The 25,359-nt window shown below is 50.1% G+C and overlaps 1 protein-coding gene across 1 annotated transcript in view; it reads left to right on the top strand.

Moving 5' to 3' along the window:
- The window catches only part of LOC120837296, a 105,252-nt gene that overhangs the window by 30,988 nt on the left and 48,905 nt on the right, over nucleotides 1–25,359 (top strand). The window contains exon 2 of the mRNA XM_040206530.3: nucleotides 14,091–14,273. Within this exon, the coding sequence (XP_040062464.1) occupies nucleotides 14,138–14,273 (136 nt within the window). The 5' untranslated portion in view covers nucleotides 14,091–14,137. The remainder of the gene's footprint in view (nucleotides 1–14,090; nucleotides 14,274–25,359) is intronic.

Here is a 25,359-nt window from a genome sequence, read left to right as displayed (position 1 = left end):
CCGCACTCTGGTCGGCGTCTGACGCTCGCTGCAGCCGCGCGTACAAAGAACGGCCAGGGTCTGTGTCGTCTGACGGCCAGCTGCGCAATCAGCTGCGCCGGGCTACTCGACCACCGCCGAAGGCAGCACGCTGTCTCCTCTCGAAGCAACTTCCCCAAAGCGTCTTTTTTTTTTTTTTTTTAAGTTGTTAAAAAGGAAACGGTTCGCCGACAAACCTGGGAGGGGGGGGGGGGGGGGGGCAGCTTTTGTCGCGAATTAGATCTTGTTCTGGCCGCGTGGGGACGCAGGAAGTGAGGTGAACGTATTGGGCAGGAGATCGAACTATATGGGGCGCTTTATGGAGCTTGTTGTCCCCACAGCCCGGTGTTTACTAACGCAGCGTAACGAAGTAATTGAACCTCGGCTAGCACGGTCTGGCCACGAGCGCTTCGTCCTGACCAGTGCATTGGTCGCAGGAGGAGTGGCCTTCGAATCGTTTTTTTTTTTTTTTTTGTTGTTGTTTTTTCGATTTCTCTGGTCAAAAACAGACGAGAAGATTCGGTTTGTTGTCCCCACAGCTGAAGCGTATCGCAAGAGGCGTGACTGATCGATCTCCTCCCGAATAGCAGCCGTTAGCTCCGAGATGTGTCAGTGGCGCTCCCTTAGGATTCCCATTCGTGACTTTACATCCACGGCAAGGATTTCGCCCACGTTACTGTCTCAACTCGGTTGCGAAACCCCCCCGGAGAAAAAGAGCCCAGTCCGCCACCCTCGCCGTCCGTCATTGCAAGCGCCATCCGGACGCTGCGCTTCACAACCTGTGTATTTCATGAAGTATAGTTACCATTGCAGCCGTCCCCGTAACGGTGGGGCGTCGAACGAGGCGGACCTTGTCAGAAGTGGGTAAGGGGAGTGAGTTGTACTGCTTCTCGAAGCAGCGTCTATGGGCAGTTCCCTAAGACATGGCTTGCATTGACGTCACATCAGCCGCCATTGCTCCGTACCGTTCTCCTGTGCCGTAAATTCTGCAGCCTACATTTGACACCATCGAATTTGTTTTTCTGGTCAAGGCTTGCCGATAAGAGCAGATTCGATGGTGCCAAATGTATGCCGCAGAAGGCTCCGTACAGGAACCTGGTACAGAGAAATGGCGGCTGGTACGGTGCCATATGACGTCACGTGCAAGGCATGTATTGCGTGAAGTTATTATAACGTACGCTTGAGGTTCAACCGGTGCTAGTGTCTGTGGGTCTTCCGGTTTCAAAATGTAGCAAAAAACAACGCGTCCACTTTTGCGGTGCTCCTATGCGTCCCTATGAGGAAACTCGCGTGCATTTCGTCTCTTCGCCTGAGAATAGCAAGAGCCCTTTCTTCTTTGGCAACGAACTCGGTGGCACCATCTATCGGGTTGCCCGGGCAAGCTCCCGGTCCGCGTATATTTCCTCATTTCTTACGCTTCGTTGTTTCGCCATAAGAGTGAATTATGGTGTACAGCGTGGTCTGAATTTAGCGGGGGCGGGAGGGCGGTGTGTACAAATCACGGATCGTCAAATGTATCGCCGGAATGTACTACGATGTGATTACAAGCTGTATGTTGCTTTATTATTTCGCACAAAAATGAACGACGACCGTAGTAATAATAGGAATAATAGCGGTAATTCGGACACGAGACGACAAATACGCTCTGTCGAATGGTAATTGATCGTTCGTTTTCTTTAGGATAACACGCGTCTTGTGGCACGTCGGATGTGTGACATGAATGGTTAGGCAGCTGTAAGTATAGCGCCGTGTGGTCAGAAGCTACGTGTTCATTCTTATTGGGCGAGCTGGAAAAATGTGTATACACCGGTCAGGGTAATACCAGTCATCAACCCGGTAATTGCAACGCGAAGCCCGCGCACTGCGTCCTCGCCCGCCGGCTGCCGCTAACTTTCCGGCAGTTTTCTTTCGCAAGCGGCGGCACTCGTTAGCCGCAATTACCCGTAACAACGAGAGCGGCAGGTTCCGCTCTTCAGCTCCGAGGCGCCTTCCGTGGGAAAGAGCCGATCGCGTCGCTCTGGCGCACAATGGCAAAGGGGGGCTGCTTGAACGGCGGCGAGGACAACTCCGAAAGATGGACCGAGACCACAGTGAACTTTACACCGAGAGGCCGGTTCATCGTTTCGTCCTGCTCTGTTCCTGGGAGAATATCCTCTCGTGCCACTCGATCGTGCCTGTTTTTATCTTTCGTTGCTATGTCAGTGGCTTTATACACCAGACCCACCCAGTTTCAAAGCTACCGTTGCGTGGCCCATTAGGCGTAGCAACTTGAGATGTTTTCGTTTGTTTTGGCGCAGGAGGGCCTCGGTAGGTTTTGCGCCACAAAGCCCGCAAGTAGCCCACCGACCGACCGGTTCAGCGTTTACGTTTGAGTCTGACCGACTGCGTTAGGACTCCTTGCTTTCAACTCTGCGAATAGAAATTGAGGGAGAGGAGGAGGCGTCAGAACACCGAACCCAGGTTGGAGTGATTAGTTGGATGGCGCCAATCCAGCTGCCTTCGTGTTTACTCTGCCTTCGAAGGCGTTCGAAGAGGCAAAACATGCACATTGTCTTCTGTGTCCGCGGGTAGTGAACGAGGCATCGCATTTGCATAACGCCTATTGAACTCACTGCAATATATACGTCGCAGTATGGCGAGAAATGCGGATGAACTTTGGCGGGAATGAACAAGGGCAAGTGTGGTACCTCAGGGAGGCAGTCACATGGCGATTCCTGGGAGCCGACAATTGGATGAGCGGGGAATAGTGGCTATACACACTGTATCGGGCGATAACTTGTGCCACCTAGCCTTAATCTATCATAGAGCCAGAGTATCGCGTTTATAGCTTGCATATACTGAGGTCTGCACTAGAGATTAGCGTTTAGACACAGCAGCTCATGATTATGACGTCGTACAGAAGCCATGGCGCTATCTGCGTCGTCTTCAAAAAAAGCGCTTCGAAAAAAAAAAAAGCTTCCTGTGTATCTGCGCACTGTTAACGACTCTTGTTGTCCATCGTGCTTCTATTTAATCAGTGAGCTGAAGTTTTTTTATCACCCATTTCAATCTTATCTTCTGGACAGTGGTTCAGCGGATGAAGTCTTCTAGCAGCGATATCGCGAATCCCCCACTGCAGTTTGTTTTGTTAACGCTGGTTTGCGCATGAGCGCTTTCTCAACGTTACGATCCAAGCTCACGTACTTTGACGTCGAGGTAACCGCAACTTACCACCAGCACGTCCGTGCTTCGTATCCCGCCTGCCAAGCCACCCTTTATCAGGTTGTCACGCTTTGTACGAAACATCCATGTGTTACCATGGAGTTGCGGTCGTACCTCCACGTAAGCCTAAGCTTCGTAACGTTAGAAAACGCTGCTGTATGAACTATCCTATTTTTGGCGCAACAAAAGGGGCGGCTTTAACGCTGATGGAGCCTCTTGTCGGATCAGAGAAGGCTTCGAGAGTACTTCGTAGTTTGGTATGTCGTCACTGTATGACGTCACGATCGTATGCAGAGCGTGACGTATCCCACGCGCATTTCTTCCAACACCGTATCTACCGCTCAAAATGTCACATTTCAGAACCGTATCTGTCGCAAACAACTCCCATACTTCACTAAGCTGACGGCGCCCACAATTCACGTAACCAAATGTCACGAGACGGGAACGAACCAGGACCGTCGTGGCGGCAATGAAGAAAATCGGAAAATAAAGGTTACTTTTTTTTTTTTAAATAACGGCCAATTACTTTTCTTCTTAAGTAGTCTGGTAATGTAATTGAAGACGTTTTAACCGAAAGTAATTGTAATCAGTTCCTTTTTTTTTCGATTGGCGCGGACTGCCCGTCACCGACCCTAGTCCTCGTGTTATCGAGGAAGGCCGGGCACTTTGAACCGCCGTTCCGGAAGATATGGAGCGCAATGAAGGGGGGGCCTCCGCTGTGCTCCATCGTGCGAACTCGGGAGAAGTGAGGCGGCGAGCAACCCTGACCCAGTTGAAGGAGGGGAGCGAATTCGTTAGTTCGGGGCAGATCCCGCGGGCAACAAAGGCGGCCATCTCGGGTCCGGGCATGGCCCAATCGGCGGAACAATGGACGAGGCCCATCTGGACGCTGACCCCGCGCGTGACCTCTCCGCGAGGGCGGTCGGCGAGCCAAGGCGCGCCTGGCCGGCGCCGGTTTCGGACGAGACGCGCGGGACCTGCTTTTGTGGCTCCCCGCCGCTGCACGGCCGTGGCGTCGTCTCCGCGGCCAGAGTTCCTCGATGTTGCTGGCCTGGCGCAATTCAACCTGGAAGACAAGTCCCGCGCATGACGTCATCGTCGGTGGGTGTTGAAGCTCCTCCCACCTTAAAAGGATACTTCAACGAAATTTGAAATATTCCCGTCGTGTTCAAAAATAGGTTGAATATGATCGACAATATCCGTAAATGACAATCGCACGTTTGTATTTTGATCCTGGTGGCTGTATTTTTCGTTATAAACGGCCCACTCTGGCAAGCTCTCGGAGAAGGCCCAGCTTAGAGCACGTCACATCCAACGAAATCATGACGTAGGTCGTCTCAAGACGAGCAAAGCTACGGCGAGGCTGACGTCGAGAGGATGGCCTAGTCGTTCGAGCCACCGAAGCGGCTGCTTTTGTACGAATTTTGAGTGACGGGTTAATCTTCTATAATCTTCTAGGGGGACAATAGCGACTTCTGCGATACACAAAAGGGATTCTCGGGAAGAGGGGAGTTCCTTCTCCCCCCCTTCTCTCGTCGTGGCCGGAGACGAGACAACCTCCGTCACTAGCTGTCAAGGTTCCTAGACGAGCATTACAAACGAGGCGTTAGCGACATCCACCAGGTGCTCTTTGCTAATCGTTTAACTCGTTTTAAAATTCTTTTTCGAGACTTTTTTTAACAAGATATTGGTATGTTCCATCTGATACTGCTCTTTTGAACACATATAGACCAAAAAATGAGCGCCGAAATTTCGTTGTAGTATCCCTTTAACAGAGCGAACGCTGGAGACGAGTTCGATTCCTCTCCAGCGTTCGCTCTGCTAAAAGAGAAAGAGGTGGGTGGAGCTTCCACTTCACTCTTAACCTGTCGCCGATACTAGGTGGTATTGGCTGGTGACGTTCCCTGAGTAACTCTGTCGTCTGCTAGCGTAGCCGCCATCTTGCCTCTCACTTTATGCAGCCGTTTGTGAGCTGTTTACAAAAGCGTTGAGCGTTACCAGCTGTGAAATGATTCTGAATAACTTCGAGAACACGCAACGTCATGCGTTATATGTGTATGTACAGGTTTGTTCTCGGCGCCGGTAAGGAGTGAGGAGGCAAAATGGTGGCCGTGGTCAGGAAAATTCGGCACGTGCCCCCCAAAGGTTGTCGCCACTCTAGCAAGGCGGAGGAGCTATGCGGAGCTTAAAGGGATACTGAAGCGAAACTTGAAATACACCTATTATGGTCAGAAATAGGTTCAATATGATCAATGATATTCATAAATCATAATCGCGCGTTTGTATTTTGAACGGATGGCTATATTTTTCACCCTAAGGGGCCCGATTGGGCGCGCGCTCAAAAATCGGCCATCGGAGAGCGCGATGCGTCTTGGGATATTGGGCGCATTCGTGACGTCACTTGTGCCAGTCGGGAAAGGCTACGGCGTGAATGTTGTGGTTACGAGCGTTGCCACTTGGTGGCGCGTCGACGATTTACGACCTGTGACAACGTGGCCGTTTGAGATGTGCAAGGGCTGCACGCACGCTGCACCACGGGACCACGGCAAGTCGGCAACCACGGCAGCACTGACAAAACCAGCTCTGAGGCCGGATTCTCAAAGCGAATTCACGACGAAAAATGTGCGTACGACAAATTTGAGAGAAAACTCGTGCTCTCGAAACGAAATTGTCGTAACCTTTGCGCAGGTTACGACAGAATTCTACGACAGCTCCGAAGCTGTCTTACGCACTTTTTACGATCAAATCAACAAGGCCGACAGCGTCGCTCAGTTACTTGGTATCGGCCACCAACGGACATTTATTTTTCTTCGTGCTCTTCTCGTGCGTCCCGACTTCAACCAGCAAGAAAAAAGGAAGGAGTACTTAAAACGGACCACGACGATCAAGAACGCAGGATCCACAAACACACGAGAAGAGCTACAACAGCCACGATTCTGCCGACCGAGCGAGCTCGGCAGAATATAGTAGGCCTAGCAGCAACATCGACTCGGCGCACCGTTGCTCCGGCGGTCCTTGGCCAAGACCGTCTGTCCATGACCGGCTGGCCTGCTGAATGGAATATGCCCGCGCGACCCTTGTGGACCCTTACCGGATGAGTAGTTTGATCCCTGAACTAAATTTCAGAGGTCAATATTTTCCCCTTGTCATCTCGATCTCCTTGTTTTCCGAGACAGCGGTGACGATCGCTGTCGTCGGAAAAGGGACTCTCATTGATTCTATCTCCTTGTTTTGTGTGATATAGAGCTCAAATAAACGCCATGCGGATTACCTTGACAACTCGGTATGTACACTCTGTTATTAGTATGCCATTTTTATTCTGACTCGACGCTACGTCAGTGTCGGTCCAACCTTTCTTTGCCGAGTGTCTTGTCAGTATCGAGTTGCAATCGTAAAAGATCGGTCCAGAAGCGCTTACCGAAACGCGGTCTAACAGAGCGAATCCAGCACTTCGATCAAACGCGCGTGTCCGCTCCGAGTGTGAACAGGTATTTGGCATTTGCGTGGCTCTTGCTGACACCCTCGTAGTTCAAACATATCCTTTTTAACGTCGGCTCGCAGCTCGCAGCAACTAATACCGGCCGTGCCAGAAGCATGCTCGGGCCGTGTCGTGGAAAGAGCCGCAACGAGAACGAGCTCACTGTGGCCAACTACGCTTTGGCTTTCTCCGCCAAGGCTTTGCAAACGCGTTCAGGCCTAGGCGAATTCTGCCGGCACGCCGTATTGCCGGAGAACGGCGCTGCTATTTTGGCACAAGTGATGTCACGAGAACTTCCCCCCATTCACCAGATGAGAATTTGAAATCGTTTAATTATGTTTAAAATTAGTTCTCCTGTGTTTTACAGCGCAATATTTATATTTCCGAGGTGGTGCCTGTCCCTAGCCCATATTTATGCAACAAGATCGGCGCTAAAATTTCGTTTCACTACCCCTTTAAGTTCGTCTGCTTCTTGTGCAGGGGTTGCGGCGACGTCGGAACGCCGAGCTCTGATTGGCTCTCATTGGGAGGATAGTGGGTAGAGAGAGGCAATCGGAGCTCGGCGTTCCGACGTCACCCTGCACAAGAAGCGGACGAACTTGCCCTCCGCATAGCATACAACATGGCGGCACTCTATCTCCTGCCCGTTCGTTGTCTACTGTGCCCTGATTCGAGAGCGTTTTCAACCGCTCGATCGGGGTCGGGTGTTTCACGGGCCGAGTTTGCGATACAAGCTGCGAGGAGGACGCGAAAGCGTCGATCGTCTGCGAGCGTCTTCGAGCATTGCTCAGCCTCTCTGCCCGCGCTTTGCGCCGCGCGGCAACGCACGCATGCGCACGAGCAATCGTCAATGTGCGCGGGAGGTATCCGTCATTAAATTGCGAGCGCCTTCCGTGGTCGTAGTTTCTCCCTTTCTTGAACCTAGAATCTACTACGTTTGTCCGAGAGCCGATACCACCTGGAAGACAAGGCCTCCGCATTACGTCATTGCTAGTGGTCCCCGGTCTTCCCCAAAGTGCGCAAACACGCTGAAGCTTGACGAGAATAGCCGCGAAGCGGCACACGCGTCTGTCGTAGTTGTTGCGGATTCCAGAACGCGATTTCCACCCCGGCTGTCGTCCTCCGAAGCACGCGCCGAGGAAACCCGAGCCGACATCTCCAGCAGCCGGAGCGCGGCGATGGGGGCTGGGGTGAGGGCAAGACCGGAGAAGGAAAGCGCCGGACGCGCGTGAGTCGAACAAAGGAACTCGAACGGACGAGATCGCGACGACTCCGACTTCAACAATGACTGTATTTCTGTAATCGAGTTGGTATAATATAATTATTTTTGCTTAATTGGGAATTCCTTTAATTAGTATATATAGAACCGCGCTCAGCTTCTGCCACAGTAGTGTCGCAGCGTGCTAGCGTAGCATTTGCGAGACGCTACACCCCTGCAGCGGTTGGAAGCGCCCGTCTTACAGTGACTAGATAAGCTAAACACCTCGGAGTAAAGACACTTCAGCCATCTTGGTGCTTATGATCATGGTTGCCAGTTGTCTGTAACTTTATATCTGAAATATTAGGAAACGCTTTTCCCTCCTCCGGAAATATTAAAGCAGTCCGCGACAGAGTGAAACGGTATCGCCCGAGCTCCCTGACAGAGCATCGTCCAAAGCTTGGAAAGATTTTTTAATCGTAACCGCCACCTGTGGCACCCGCTCTGTCCTAGGCAGCACAATGGCGGCGCCCATCAGGCAGTCGGGGAACGGAGTGTCCATACTCTACGCTATTCAGTGGGCCAACTTGCACCCTTTTTACACGGGCACACTCCTTCCGAAATAGCTGCCCGAGAGTACCGTGGGGTAACTCTGGTGGAGCGCCTAACTTGAGTTACGTTTCACCGCAGTTAGGGCACTACATTGTCGGACAGCTTTCTTGTGGAGAAGTTAGAAGTGCGCGTGCATAACTTTGTTGAGCGTTGAAGATGCGCACGTGCGCCCATCTAGAGCCAGTAAATAAGCTACGCTCCAGACTAACGACCCATCTTGGTGCTTAAAATCATGGTTGCCAGTTATCTGAAGCTTTATCTGCAATCACAGGAAGCGCTTTTGCGTCCTCCACAAATGTTTAAACATTTGGCGACCTGGCAAAGGCTGTATTACATGGTCTATCGAACACCGAATCTACTGCTGAGGAAGTCGCCCTTTTGAATGAGGACGATCGGCAGTTTCGTCTGGGGTGTACTAAGCACCCAATGGCGCCGCCCGCAACAATATCGCTGTGCAGTGCCGATACTCTAAGCGCAGGTAATTTAGTGGCTCTAGCTTTGACTGTATATAGGGTGTCTAAAAAAAAATACAGATACGTATCTTAGTAAAAGACAAACAAACAAACGAGAAAGACGTTTACAAATCTTTGGAACGCGGAATTTGAGCGCAGTTCTTGAGGTATTTTGATTTTGCGATATACCCTTCCTCCCTCCTCCTTCTCCGTACCAGACGATATGTTGCTTCATCCCCAGCTCGTGCTGATGACGATATGTGACTCCCTCATATTGTATAACGGATAAGCTAGTTGGTTTGTTCTTGTACGAACAGCGCTACGCCACGGACAAAGTAAGAGAAGACGGACAGACAACAGTTGTACTTTGGCTGTGTCGCAGCGCTGTTCGCACTTTTAGCCTCATATGGCTAAAAGTCCACCCGAGTCTGTCTCGAAGACAGCGGAGGTCAGCCGTGCCCGCTTCTCGAACGAGGCCGGCAGCGCGTGACGTCTGCCAATGGCGTCCTCGGGCGGCAGACTCGACCTCGACCTTGCGGGCCCCACCCATGTCTGAAGGGGAGACGCCGCTCTCGCTCTCTGGGTATCGATCGAGTGGACCACGTGACCGCACGAGCCGCCCGATGGAGGCCACAGTGCTGCGCGACAATGTCAATGTTGACGCGGAAAAACAGAACCCGGGAAAGACGCGTCGTTTGTGTTCCCGTTTGGCGAGGTACTGCAGCCTGTTCTCGGGTGCGTATACGGAATAGCCTGGGAAGGAAGTAAACGGGCCGATCTCGGCAACCTGACTGGCTCGATTTCGTGGACGTCACATCGCCTGGTTTACGGTGGGAGAGGGGGGGGGGGGTCTTAGGTAAGCACGCCTGAGTGATCCACGGGCTCCAGGCACGTGGATCACTCAGGCACGTAGCCAGGATTTTGATTCGTAGGCGGAGAGGTATTCAAAATCAAAATCCATGCCCGTAGCCAGGATTTTGATTCGGGGGCGGTGGGAGACCCCAGCAAGATGAAAGATTTCGGGGGAGGGGGGCAAGCCCCATGCCCCCCCCCCCCTCCTCTTTCTGCGTACGTGTCTAGTGGGACTCCAGATTTGCTTACTAGCGAGTGAGTAGCCAAAGTTCAGCCCCCCTCTCTGACCCCGCAAACCAGCAATCTGACGTTCGTGAAAATGCGCAACTCAGAGGTCCGAAATTGGCCCGTGACATCGCATGACATCATGGTCAGTGTCAAGTGTGATTGTGTGTAGCAGGTAGCAGAGTCGGGCACCGCCTCGGCTCTCGCCGAACACACAAAACCGCCAGCTGTCCCCTCGAAACGCAGTCAGACGGCGAGTGGCTGCGGCAGTAAATAATTTCTCGATAACAATCTCTACGGGTCTGGCAGTGCAGTTGAAATGGATGGAAGATCGGAATCATGAACGGCAGCAGAATTCTTTGAATCGGGCGGCGTCTTCCGCATCTAGCCATTGTGGTCATTTGTTGGGATTCAGCGAGCGCTCCAGTGGGGCAGTACTGCGCTTCCGTTCATCTTTCGAACGAGTGCGCGAATAATCAACGCAATGAACAGGTGGACAGCGTACGTGGACCTTGCACACATATAGCAGCGCCATCGGGCTCTCCAGTTGCTCTCGCCTTTAGACTTGCCCGTTTTGAAAACAAGGCGTTCCGATTACGGACGTCCTTTGCGGCCACCGAGCCGATATCCGTGTATGCGTTGCGGCCTCGACCGAGTCGCCGTTGAGAAGTCGACGCCTGTCGGATGGGCCGCCGCTGCCCAGCCAGGAGCTGTCCTTGATTTCCCGAGTCCCATTTCGCCCCTGCCGGTGCTCCAGACAGGTGCGCGACAAAGACCGTCGTTGCGCCGCGATTAGCGTGGCAACTGCCGCTGCCGCGCAGCCACGTCACAGCGTTAGCGGCGGTTGCTACACGGTACCCCCCGTGCGCGATTTTTCTCGCTCATCTGTCCGGGCCTTTACACCATTCTGCTGTGGACTGTGAGCAGGTGCGACGAAAAGGCGGCGGACAGAAACGTGTGCATCTCATCTGCGGTCGCTATTGGCGAGAAGATGGAAGGGGCGCTTTATTTCGCTCGTTTTCCCAGGGAGCCACAAAACCTGCCCTTTGTATTCCTGACGTCAGCTTCCTCGATCGAGCGACGGGCAGAGACTGGACGCAAGTTTTGCGTCAGCGTTTGACTGGGACTCCTCTCCAATCGCTGCTTCACTGATTGGACACGAGTCCAAGGAGAAAAGAGCCATGACCTCATCGTTGGTGGTCCCGGACTCGCCCCAAGCAGGCTTGACGAGAGTAGCCGCAAAGCGAGAGATGAGTCCGTGTGTGGCGTTGCCTCGTATGGTGACGTCACGGCTTCTCCTCTAGACGGTATTGACACGAGCCCCGGCCGAACGCTGCGTCAGAAACGAGCGAGTAATGGACGTCCTGACTCTAGTCCGGGGACTAGGCGTTTTTAAAAAAATGCAGTTTTACGCCGCGAGGGGCTATCTGCAGCTGCGCACTATGTACGCAAGGATTTCTCTTTCCTAGATTGTTCATTATCAAATCAAATCTTTATTTTCAGAAAACTGGAGGGATCGCCAGGACAAAAGGCTGTTAAACAACAGCTTGACTGGGTCTGGGATCCCTTTGCATTGGCAGCAGCTTTGACACTGAAAAACATATGTTATATATAACATATCTATGACGAGGCGGGACGGATTTCAGGAAAGACAGAGCATTGTTGTAATGATGATTCTGCACGATACAAGCTTCTTTGGGAACCAACAGAGCAGGCTTTTGTCAAAATGTGCGGCGTATCCTATTTTTTTTTTTTTTTATATATAGGTGAGGATATGGTTTTAGATGGGGACGATGCACCGGGTGCCGGCAATCCAAGAAAAAGCCTTTTCTTTTCAACCGAAATTTCCCCGCGCGGAGTAGAGTCAGCAACTACGGTAATGCTTGTATAACGTGTCGTTATTGAACGATATTATAGAAAGGACTGACCCACTTGACTGACGTCAAGTTGCGGGGCCCCGGTATGTGTGTCGTCATCTGTATTGTGCTACGTTGTGAAGGCTGACGTAGCTTGCGCAGTGATTCAAGTCTGTGGATGCGACATGCCCATCAACGCTTCGTTTAGCGTCGCTCGAGAAAGCGTGCGAGTAAGGCGCAAACCGAACTCTCGGGGAGGTGCGAAGCCGCTCTGGAAGCGACGCCGACCCTGACAACGTAGCACTAAAGAGTTGACGACGTGCACCACATTTACGCTTACCGCTACACTGTTCAATGGCATGACAACACTCACCGTGAAGCATGCATCTTTAGAACTGCGCAAAAAAAAAAAAAAAATCTTGCAGCTTCGATGGTATGTTTTGTGTTTCGACGGTTGCTCAGAGTTACCGACAGATCATGGACCTACTTCTCCCGGTTATTTCTATTAGAACTCTTGCCAGTGTTGCCCATTCGTGTAACGTCACGCATAGATATTCCACACTCTGAATTAGAACGCAGCAACACTCGAACGCGGTGCTCCGTCAGCGAAATTCTTCGTCGTTCTTGACGTGGGGTTCCGGTTGTTCTTAACCGAAAAGATATTCGCCCTCGGAGTTCAGTTGGGACTTTCGCCGAAGTCAGGCTGTCTCTTACGAATTTCAGTAGACCCTTTTTTTTTTCTTCAAGAATGCCTATAACCTATCGACCTTTTCCACAGACAGCCCGTTCTCATAGCGCCGTGACATCTCTTTTGCACACCGGGAAATCGAAAAGTATGAGGCTGAAGGCTGGTTCAGACGCTTGCGACTGCCTACGATTGAAGAGGCTTAAAAGTCGGTTTTAAGCCTCTCCGGTCCTACGCAGTCGCAAGTGTGGGATCCAGCCTCGAACGAGAATATTAGAACATTGGAGGCAATATATCTACCGATGTCTTGTTCAAAAAAAGAATTTGGGAAGGTTCACACAAGATAAACAACACCTCTAAGAATTTTTTTCTTTTATTGTCGCGTTGACAAAGTTAGCGAATTTGCATAAATTGGATTATAGCACCGGCACTGCGAGTAGGTCGTATTCCCTGGCCGCCCCAACTGAGCTCGCTGGTGCAGAGCACGTGCTGACGGCAAGCTTCCAGATCGCCTCTTCTACGCACATTATACGCACCATAAAGATTGTCTTTTTTGGGAGACCACAAATAAGAACTCGTGCAAAATAATTTGTTGGCCTAGTTGGTTAAGCCATAGCCTCCTCTATACTCACAAAGTCTGGCAGTTCGATGACGAAGCCATAGAGTGTCCGGTCGCAGATCTGGAGCGCGAGGATCTGGTAGAACAGAACATTTCTCGGAGAGTCTGGTGTTCAGCGCAAAGGTTTTGCTGCGGCGAAAACCCGAAACATGGTTTTCAAACCCGACGAGAAAAGAAGCGGTAGCCCGAGGAACGAACGAGCGGACATTCCATCGCTCGGGACAAGTATGTTTCGGCGTCTCGCCGCAGCGGGGCGCCTGTTATTTGACTCTTGTCTGCCGCTCTACCGTTTCACTTTGGGCGGCCGCGTCCCGTGGTGATCTGCCAGGCTTTGTCAGTGTAGAGTTAAACATTACGAAAATAGAAAGAGCGAAAGAAGACTACACAATACAAGCGTTTGTCCCGCATAGTCTTCCACTTGTCCAATTATCTTTCGAGCTTTCTATTTTCCTGGTAAGAACTGATCCCGGGCATGCGCTGTGAGCAGTCACCTCAAATATGACGTCCAGTGAATGCCACCTAAAGGCTACTTACTTCGGTGTGAACATTTTTATTTCACTCGCCGTTAATTACTTTTTTTTTTCTAAGTGCGAAAGCATTAATTGTTTCATGGAGCGAACCGGCGTTATCAGCTCTTGAAGCCGCGTCAAACGGCACCTAAACTGCCCTGCCCCATGGGACAGGAGAGTTTAGCATGGACTTCACTCCATGGGGCAGGAGCGAGGCCTGTAGTCGTTAGCAACGGAACGGAGCGGAGTCATCGGTGTTTTAAAAATTCCAGCAACCGTCTCAAGTGCGTTTTCTTCCGTATATATATATATATATATATATACATATATATATTCATATATATATTGTCGCCGTGGCGTTTAATCGGTGCCCGTTCCTTGGCAGGTTATGAGCATCTCTGACGGCTGCTATCTGGAGAGCAATCGGCGGCCATGGCGACCAGTGGAAGCAGCGGAAGCAGCGGCGGGGGAGGCGGTGGCAGCGCCGGCAAGGCTGCGGGCCTGGCCACGCCGGAGGCATCGGGAAGCAGCGAGACCCTCGAAGACGACCAGCCGCCACAGGGATCCGGTGAGTGGCTTAAAGGCCGACGCAATCATCTCCTGCCGGGCAGAAGTTCCTCCTCTCCTCCTCTCCCCGCAGGCGATTCTCCTCTCCCCGCAGAGATGGCGCTACCGGTCAGCGTGAGACCGGTGGCGCCATCTCTTTTAATTCAAAGAATACAACAAGCGGGTTTCCGAGAAAGGAGGAAGGCCTCCCTCTTTCTCGAAGGGAGAGTTCCCTCCTTTCCGGAGGAAATATCCGCCGATGGCATGGCCAAGATGGCCGCCTGTGCGCCTCCCGCGTCTTGCTGATTCACAGGGGGTTCGGCACGCGGTGGAGTGAACGACGTGAACGCACCGAGAAACATTCGGCCACGCCATAAACAATCGGTTCTCGAGGGGTCCGCTTCTTTGCGGGCTGCCGACACCGGTTCCCGTCGCGATCGAACGCTCTCACGTTCCCGAACACATTTCCTTCTGGCATACCCTGCGTAGAAAGCAATACGAGAACTGCATTTTGTACCTTCGCGAAACGAGAACGTACGCTTAAACATATAATTGAGGAAATTTTCAATACCTGAAGTAAATTCTGTTTTATCGCATTACTTTTAGTGTATTTCATACTAAGGTGTGCAAACCAAAACTAACTAATAATATACTAATCGTATACTAGAATAAACTTGAAAGAACTCGCTGATGGGAGGTGCACTGATTTGTGGTAGTGGGAGATGATGATATAGGGCTGCATGTACGCAGGTAAATAACAATTTCAATAAACGGCCCTACTATACTTTACAAGCTATAGCAGCTTACATCACGTAGAGTAGCTTCGTGGCAGTGAGAAGGACTTGAAAGCGTTCGCTCTTATTATTTAAACTGCAGGGCACAAGCGAAACTTCCTGCTTATTAGCCATGTTGAATAAACCTGAGACTTGAGCAGAAATGAACATATAAGTCGAAGGAACGTGAAAAGGACAGGACGACGTCTCAAACTCAGCTACCGTGTTTATTTAGTCCACCTTCTTATATAGCCCACAATCGGCCGCCACCAACACAAAGGGGTAACCTTTTGCCCCTTTGTGTTGGTGGTGGCTGATTGTGGGCTATGGAAGAAGGCGGACTAAATACACCTGGTAGCTGAGTTTGAGACGTCGTCTTCTCCTTTTCATGTTCCTTCGACTTATATGTTCATTTCTGCCCCAGTTTCAGGTTTATTCAACATGGTTAACATTCACCAGCTCGCCTGCACCCTCGCTATATTATTTCTATCTTATTAGCTTCGCGTTATTTTATATTTGCGACATACACACCGTAGTTGGAGCCCTTTTAACAACATTTCAATGTCCCATGAATCGTATCACGGCATCGTCTTCGTTGGCCCTTCAAGCGTGAGTGCGATTGTTGGCCGGTGTCAATGCATTCCTTTTCGGAGCAGCGAGGGAAAGCCTCAGCTACGCATCATTTGCTTTATATTATAAGTATTGTTTCTCTTTGCCCCTACCTGTTATATCATCAGATGATCCCAGCGCATATTTTTACTTAAAAATCTCGTCCATGTTTTTTTCTTTCTTTTCAAAACGAAACCGTATGCGCGTTCTTCACTGAATCACGCAACTTGGTAGTAAGAAACGGTTCTAAAAGTGACCACAAACGAGGAACTAGCTTTCAATCCTTACTTTTTTAAGCTTCAGAATGCATTTTAGCGTAATCCATGGTTGGGATGGGGGGGAGATCGGTGGCCGAGTGCGCACACTTAGAGTAACTGGATCGCGGGAGAGTAGCGACAAGCTCCCGGTGTGATCGCCGTTTTGGTTCGTGGAATGAGCAGTTTCTCCTTTATCTCTCCATTCCTGGTGAGCCGTTCTAAAATCGACGGGGTAGCTTTATAGAGGCGTTTCTGGTATAACGAGATTTTGCTATTCAAACACCGGCGAAACGAGCGTACATCCTCGTATACCGTCACCACGTGCGGCGTCGGTGCTTGGAGGCATCGGAAAATAATTATCCCGTCTTGAAATACATAAGGAGTGCAGTATCATCCTAATATACCTCTGGCGACAAGCATGATTGTTAAGATGATGGCATGCACGGTGCCCAAGTCGCTTGTGGCCAGGAACGCTTTATGCACGACGATGCAGCGATCTTGCCGCGACGGGTTCAAAACGATCCTTTCCAAGTTTCGGGTGGACCGAAATGGGGATTTCCACCGAAACTAAACCCGATGAGGAAGATACCACAGCTTCGCTTTGCAACCACCTTCGCAGCGTGGATTGGAGCCTTTTTTTTTTTTTTTTCCCGCTCCCCCTATATTCTTGTGTACCCAGGAATCCTGGTTTCAACCTGCACTCGTGCTCGTTTCGATCTGGATGAGCATCGAACCGGCGTCCGGTCGTCTATCCTATACCGCGTGGTGCACGTCAAAGACGCTGGCGCTGGCTAAATTGCTCATCTTCTGCCGAGACGCCAGAAACCCATTGAGGTTGACGAACTTCCGGCTGTATAAACAGAGATGAAAGGCATTTATTACTATTGAAGTCGGGATTTGTGTCCCCCGCCGTATTCTAGACTCCAGCAAAACGGACGCCGCCAAGCGGGAAAACCGGGAACCAGTCGGTCCAGGTCGCTCCGCGCCCCGCCGCGTCTCTGATGGCTTTCGCGGACACGTGCTGTCGGCGCGGGGGCGAGCAATGTAATTTGACGAAGGTCCGAAAATTTCTTAAGTTTGCCTGAGTGTTCATTAGTGTGGTGAAGCCTCAGTAGATTGTTTCTTTCCATCACGTGTTTGAAAGCCCGTTTACTCCACAACACACGGTCGCGTGCTTTCAATTTTTTGGATGAGGAGGAATCGCGGAAAAGCGTTTTGATTTCTCGTCTGTCTCGAATCACATTCAAAGTGACGACTGCTTGGTAACTGATAAGTGGTTTCTTTATAAGCATGTAGAACAGTGGACTGAGGTCGACAGACCAAGTGTTTCACTGGAGGGAACACCAATGTTGCAGTCAAGTGAATGGGAAGGTTCGATAGCTGCTTTCCTTGAGTTTGGTTGCGCTCGATTAGCTTCAAGTTAATTTGAGCCACTAACGCCGGCCGGTGCGTTGGCTATTCATCTTGGCGGCTTTTCGCCGAAAAAGACCACATTGAAGGAGTTGGGCTAATTTCGCAATTACTTGATTCAGAAAACCTGCTCGCTGCATGTGATTAATGAGGGAAATTATCTGCTTTCAAAAGGTGGGGGACGCGACTCGCAAAGTTAGAAGCTGTCACGTCATTAGGATCTATCGCGCCTCAAATATTTATATTATAACCCCTGTCGAAGCCAGCAGCAATATACGTCTACATTTCTCAGGTTGACCGGCCACAAAAAATACTCATTTTATCCGTTCAGGATTCGAAGTCAAGTTCAATGCCAGAGAGGTTCTGCGTGAATCTCCAATGAAGACTCTTTTCAGTTTGTCCGCACTTGTCTCCGTTCTACCGGCTAGAACCATTTGGCTAAGTTGAAGTAGTATCTCTCTGTCTGTCAAATATATTTTCATTCAGCAGTTCACCTAATAGTTAGTTAACTAAGTTCATATTTCAACCCGAAGAATACACTAATGTAGCTTTAGTGGGACATAGTACGTAATATAATACATAATCCGCATATTCGTCAAAATGACTTCTCGATTGCTACTAAAACCTGAATTGAAATACGAGTATCAGCTGCTTAGTCGCATGGTCGAGGCATGCGAGTTAGCTAAAAATTACTCTCGGTGAAACAATTTTGTTGCCCTCGCCGCTTTCCTTAGATGATCAAAACTAATTAGAGTCTATTACCGTTTCTCCGGAGCCCATAGTTTCGGTTTTGATCGAAGTCTCCGAAAGGAAAGTTTGACATGAAAAGAACAAAAAACACCGGCAAAACAAAACTATGCTCGGCAAACAAAAAACACCGGCTACTCTTAACTGTCTCAGTTCAAATACCCTTAAAATTGGGCATTCAACAAAAGAAAATTTGTTAAATTGAATGCGCCACCCATTCGGGCGGCGCGGCCGAGCCAACGCGACCTGGACTCAGCCGCCATGTTTGTTTGGTGGTGGCGCCCCCTATAGGTCGCTGGAGTCGCGAATAGCGTGGTGTCGACGTAGCCGTAAATTGTCGTCATCGGCGAAATTTAGCCGGACGCCACTGTCAGTCATCTCGTCTCGTGGTTGGTGGCACTAAAGGTCACGTGACCACGTGACGTGTGCAAAACCATGCCAGGTCATGTGACTCGCGGTGTCATGCGACGCTAGGGCTCGTGACGTCACGCGCACCAGATTTCTGTGTACATACATCTATATAGGGAATGCTTTTTTAGGCTTTGCAGACTTTTTTTTTAAGTCGTGAAAGTTACCTTTATGTTGTTTGTGCAGATGCGGCCAGGGGGCAATAATAGAGGGGGCTAATCGTCACGATCAGTCGGTGGAATATGTCCATATTATATCGCTAGGGCATTCCTCACGCGGGAGAACTATGCGCTGCCAGAAACGCCTCATGGACCGCGGTGTGTTACCGTCCTCCCTTCCACGCATCGAAGGTGGTCTCCAGGTGGCAATAAATTGCGTCACACGGACTGTCACTCTGTCGCGATCCTGTCGTTCGGCCGTGGAAATGCTGGCAAAAACTGGGAGCGGACGCGAGAATCGCCGGGGTGTCCCAACTGCATGGATGTTGTAAGCTTCGGTGAACTGGCTGACGCGACCTGGAGCAGAACAGGCGTCTGCCACATCCACCTACGCTGCTCTGGCACCGCCAGGATAGCGACAGCCAAGAGTACCACATGCGCTGGCTAAATTCCTCATATATATATATCAGGGTGTCGAACCGGAACCGAACCGAACCGAAAACCGGAACCGAACCGGTATTTTTTCCGGAACTGAACCCGAACCCGAATCGTTATATTGTTATCGCGATGAACCCGAACCGGAACTGAACCGGAAAAAAATAACGGTTACCGGCTCATGTCAAAACGGTTCGGCCACGCGCTGTTGACAATGAAGGTGCTATCAATGCCATTTGTTTCTTAAGTGCCGTCAACTGACACACACCTCGCTTAGATATTTTTCTTCTCCACTCTGTCTTAGGAATATAAACGCTGCATCCATGAATCTTGACAAACGCTGCATTCATGAATCTTGATATAGGAACCAGTATTACGCTGGTCGCGGCTTGCACGGAAAGAAGAGAATTGGAAGGCTGCACAAAAAAAAAAAAAAAAAAAATCGCGTCACGGGATTTCATTTTTTTACAATCTCGTAAATCCTAAATGCTGCTGTGTGCTCATTTCACAACACGTTTCTAGAACGCGCGAGTTCTTGAAGCTTGCTTCCATCGGAATGAGAAAATAAAAGGCTGTGGAGTTTGATAATAGCTAACATATTTGTGAGACAGCGAACTCTTCTATTTTAATATTTATCCTATAACGTCCTTCTGGCGTTGCGTTCGGTGAAGTGTTTCTATATTTCGTATCTTGTTTAATGAAAACTTCCTTAAGGGTCTAATTTGAGTTACCGAAGGCTAGTTCAAATAAAGAAAGCTGTATTTTCTCCCCACTGTTCCTTCAATTGCTTACACGCCGAGGTGGCGGGATAGTTAGCGAGTTCTACTTGTAAGTGGGTTTGTAAGGAGGTCGCGGATTTTACAGCTACTGCGTCCGACCCAATTAGATGAAGTCCGAATGCGTAAACGTCGGTGAGGTAACCTTTGAGTGCACATAAAGAAACCATTCCTGGTAGAAATCCCTGAGCCTTACACTGCGATGTATCCCGTTTCGTATGCGCTGATTTCAGATGTTTTATTTGTAATTTATTTTGATGTCGCAATTTGTCATTTATAATTTCCGAACCGGTTCGCGAACCGGTTCAGCGCCCCGAACCGGTTCGCGAACCGGTTCGCGGATCGAATTAATCAAACCGGAACTGAACCGTAACCGAACCCGTATTTTTTTCGGTTCGACACACTGATATATATATATAACGGGCATGGTGGCGGCAGGCCGAAGGCGTGGGTATAAAGCTGAGAAGAAAAAAACCCTTAGTGAAAACAGCAACAACGGACGATTTAATCGTCCGTTGTTGCTGTTTTCACTAAGGTTTTTTTTTCTTCTCAGCTATATATATATATATATATATATATATATATATTGTTTGTTTTTGTTTTTAGAGCCCAGCTTTTAGGCGCTTGTTTCCAGGTTGAGTGGCGTCGGCGTAACCGCGGGCGTTGCATTATGGGACGTCACAGTTTCCGCGCTAAATTTAGCGGTGAAACTGAATTAATCTTGAGGTCGCGTGACGTCTTATTTCCCCCTAAATTTAGCGGGAAAATTTTCGCTAAATTTTCCGCTAAATATAGCGAAGAAAATTTGGCTAAATTTCGCGGGAGGAGGAGGGGAGTGTGCGGAGGAGGAGGAGGGCATACCCTTCCCTCCGTACCCTCCCCTCCTCCTCTTCAAGAGCTTTCATTTTTTTGAAAGCGTTCCTCGAGGTCTCGGATCTCGACTGTTCTCAGCGGGCGTTCGCTTTGACTCGTGGCAGGCCGGTTGCGAGCCCCGCGTGTCCGGCGGCGGTGGAGCAACGAACGGGGGAGCCACAGCTGTCAGTGCGTGCACACGCTGCGTCGCACACGGCTGGCGACGCGTGGAACACTGACGCCCAGGTGTTTGCCGACCTGCCCGCTGGACTGCGCCGGCTCGCTTACGCCACTGCGCTTGAGGAAAGCGGCGGGAGAACGCGTGGCCTCGCGGATAGGGCGCCGAAGAGGCCCCCCTGCCTCGAGGGACGCGGCCAAAGCTGTCCAGCTTCGACCGGTCCACGAGGTTCCGCGACAACAGTATTAGGCGCATTTCGTGACTTGAAAAGCGAGCAGACGCCATCTAGCGGAGGACGGGGCGAAACAGGATTGATTTTGATGTTGCACATTGGCAAACTCATTAACGCGTGTACACGTTTGCTTTGGCACGATGTAAAGCTCACCGCAAAACTTTCTTAATTTTTTTTTTTCGTCTCAAAAAGTTTGCAAAAATCGGGTAAAAATTGGTTGACGCACTTGGGACTGCTGTCGACCGAGTACATCGATGCCTCTTGGGATATCTTGCGACGAGATGACGAGAGAGCCGGCTTTCGAGAAACTTTCCGACTGCACAATCGTGGCCACGTGATTTTATGGGCCGCGTTGGCAATACGAGCTGCGAGAAGGCGCCGATAGCGTTGCTCCTCCGCGAACGTCTTCGCCTTTCCGCCCCTTGCCACACAAAACGCAGCACACACGCCCTGGCAACCAAGTTCCGTAGGAGGCGTTCGAACTCCCCGCATAGTCTGAGATGGCCCCCTCTCTTTGTGCGAAGAGGGTGTAGACGCTTTAAACCGGCGCCAGGTTGAGCCGCCATTGCCGACCTTCTCTCTAGTCGCTGTCCCTCGTGACTAGCAATCTCCCTCGTGACTAGCTAGTCACGAGGGAGATTGCACAGGTATACCTCATAGAGCGGAGCGAAAATGACCAGTGCGTTGGTGTCGCATCGATAGCGCTGTATGACGGGGAACTTGCGTTCTTGGGTGCTTTTGACAGGATTGCATAGTCAGTGACTTGGTCAAAGGGTTCTTGTTTTTCACTTCGATGCGTGTGATTTTCTAATAAGATCAGTTCAAAATGTGCGCTCTTTACGTGTGCGTGCTCTCTGGGCGCTCGTCTTGTTTGCTTTAGTTTTTAAAGACCATCTCGTCAATTTAGGCTATATCGTTCTCTAGAAAGCGTAGATTGAAGACAGCGTCCATCTGCAATCTGCATCATTTGCAATTTAATGGCGGGCGCCTCCTGCGGGGATAGGTCGGAAGTGCGCATGCGCTGGGCCAACAACGCTGGGCTGTAAGGCGGCGAGGAGGAAAGCGGGCGCAGAGGCGTTAGCAGACGATCAAGATTTTCGGCACCGCCTCGCAGCTCGCGTAGCAAACGCGGCCCACAAGCCGCATGAGCCTCATCCAGCAGTTGCAAACTCTCCGTAATACAGGCTCTCTAGAAAACACACTGGCACGTTGGCGCCATATGTAGGGCAACCTTGAAACTGAATTTCACTAGCGCGAACAAAGGCTTCGCAGTATTTGCTAAATAAAACCCTACCGAAAAAAAAAAACAGTATAACTTTTCCCTAACTGGATTATGGAACAGGAAATTTCCTGTTCCATATTCCAATGAGCGAAAAGTTACACTGGTTTTCTCGGTAGGGATTATACGCGCTATCTGTGAGAAATGGTCTTTCCTAACACTGCCAAGAGTTTTTCTAGCGAATAATAATAAAAAAAAAAAGGAAAATGCACGGAAACCGCCAGTGTTCTACGGCCGCCCGATAGATGGCGTCAGCGTGTCTTCTCTACCAGAGCCATACATACGTATGTATGGCTCTGCTCTCGACGTAAACGATCACGAGAGGTCGTAACGCACGGGGTCGTAAGCAGTCGCAATTGTGTGGGCGATGCCTAACACGGTTCAAAAGTCGAACTCAAACGATAATTGGCCAAACGTTCGAGGGACCGCCCAACTACCCTAAAAGTATCTGGGGCTCTAAACTCGTCGAACACAAAGTTGGGGCCGAACTTCAAGGAGCACACCGATGGGACTACCACGACGATGACTTGGCGCTTTTGTCGCCTGCGTCCAATCGGCGAGCTCCGCCAACTTCCGGCTCCAACTTTTGTGTTTGACGAGTTTCCAACTTTTGTGTTTGACGAGTTACGGGCCCCATGGTCGTAAAATATACCTCGGGGTTGTTTGGCTCGTCCATATTTCGATTGCCCTCTCCTGAGGGGGCGGACCCCTTGGCATTGTGGCTCCTCCTTGGGAGGAGTGGAAAAGCAAATATCGGTACGGCGGTGGTGGTTGGGCGCACTTGTTGCCCTTCGCCACCCGTCGACCCCCTGCTGTGGCCCTTTTGTGCCCCTTCGCGGGGTTGGGCAGGGCTCTACGGGCTCCCTGTCGGTTCCTCCTGGGTCGTTCTTTTGGCGAGGCCCAGTTCCCATTTGGCCATGAAATTCCCATTTGATCCGAGGATCCAATTCATTTATATCGAATTGGCTCGAAATCGGTTATGGCTATACAGGCGCGGTACCGATCGAGGATCATATATTTTTCATTCTTTGAACTTCCTCGTCATAATTCTGTCCATATTTTGCAGCAAAAAAGTTCATTTAAGCACCCCCTAAAAAGTCTTCGTGAACAACCTATAAGGGTTTATTTTAAGCACCTTTCTCGATGCGAAAGGGTTCTTTATCGCCCAGTTGCCTTCCTAGAGTGACAGGGGCCGATTGTGCTTGAGGCGAAACCGGTCTTTACGTGCTGAAAGAGTCCTTGGGGCGTCGAAAAACCTTTCAAGAACAGATTTGTTTTTAGAGTCTAGGCGAACTTCAAGGTTCAACGTTGTGCCTCAGGTTCGACGAAAGTTCGCAACTGCCCTAAGTACGATTATTGATAAAATAACTACGAAACTCCGCTTGAACTTGACGCGAGCCGTGAGGTTACTCTACCAACCTTTAGCCACTTATCTACCCAAAAATGACTTTTCTTTTCCACGAAGCTTGAGCCAGCTGCAATGACGTCGTAGCTCATTCCAGCTTGTGCGTGACCACTCTAGCTAAGGTCTGTTTGGAGCTGTTGACGCAAGTAACGTCATAAGCCCTCGAGCGTGTGACTTGCGAACGTATGGGACTAAGGCTTGTGCTGGTGGTCTTACAGTTGCTGCGAGTTTTAATTGAGGAGTTAACGAGGTTTACCATACTGCGCGACATTGGTGGCGAAAATACATCGGCGTTTTTGTTTCTATTTTATTTCGAAAGGGCATTGTCGGAAACCAAACTTTACCTCTTAGGTCAATGCGCTAAGCAAGCACTTTCCGCCACGATGGGAGTTTTGATGACAGCCTTTCGAAAAGCAGGAAAAACTGGCGATCGCTTGTTCGCGCTAACCGTGTCGTGCGGTGTGCCTACGAACATTCTGTTAAGGAGAAACAATGACGATTCATGGCGACCGGGTTTCGGGGGGACAATATTCTAGTGATCAAAAAGCATGCGTTGTTCTTTCTTTTTTTCTTTTTTTCTTTTTCAAACGACACGATTACTTACATTCTACTGTGAACGTCACTATGCGAGTGGTGTCGGCGGCTATTGCGCTACAACCGGTGTTCAGGTCTTGGCAGCACTAAAAATAAACTCAGCCAGAAGAGTTTTTTTTTTCTTTAGTGTTTTTGTTCTTAATTTTTGGACGAATATTTTTTAACAAGGTGCGTTCCACGATGCTTGGGCGGAAATTGGCAAAACGGAAACCGAAAATTCAGCCGAGAATCAGCGAGAGAGAGGAGGAGAGGTGTTGCAGTCGAACTAAGTCGCCGACTAAGTAGGGGACTTCGTCTAAGTGCCTTCGGAAAGTTACTACAGGAGAACACTTCACCTGCATTCACTCCGGGGGACTATTACTGCAAACAAATCATCGCCGGTTTTTTTTTCGGTTTTTCTCTCAGTATTGAAGGACTGTCATCGAAACACTCTAGTGGTGGGAAACGCTCAGTTGGCGTACTAACCTATAGGCGGCAAATTTTGATGTCCATCGTACTGCTCATTCGAAGTACAATGCGAAAGAGCGCCGAAGTCGTGTTCGCGCTAATGGTATCGCGTTGCGTACTTTTTTTTCTTTCTTTTCCTCACAGGCGGCGCTAAAAAGTGTGATTGTGTAATTGACTTGGATAGACCCTTGAGCCACAAAGTTATCTCGAGGATTGGAGCGAAATATTATGACCCGAGATCTCCGTGTCTCAACTATGCCTTTGAAGTTCCCTCGAGTGTTCCTTTCGGACAACCAGAATCGTCACTCTTTCTGGCATTTTTTGTTTTGTTTTTTGGACCGGAAAAAAAAAGGGGGTTGGGGGTGCATGCCCTCGTGGCTCCACTTCAGACGTAACCAGACATCGAGGCACCTACACTATCTGTACTCCGTTCACCCCTAAGCCGACAGTGCGGTGGTAGCCACGTGCTCGTTGGACCAATCATACGCCTATGTGCGCATCACGTGATCGCTTTCCCGCCCATGTGCACTCGCAAAGAGGGGGGTCGG

Source organism: Ixodes scapularis, unplaced genomic scaffold, assembly GCF_016920785.2.
Source record: "Ixodes scapularis isolate PalLabHiFi unplaced genomic scaffold, ASM1692078v2 PGA_scaffold13__105_contigs__length_92229423, whole genome shotgun sequence".
In the NCBI taxonomy this organism is placed as follows: domain Eukaryota; kingdom Metazoa; phylum Arthropoda; class Arachnida; order Ixodida; family Ixodidae; genus Ixodes; species Ixodes scapularis.
Note: the sequence above shows the minus strand (reverse complement) of the source record. Positions and strands in the feature narration are given on the sequence as shown.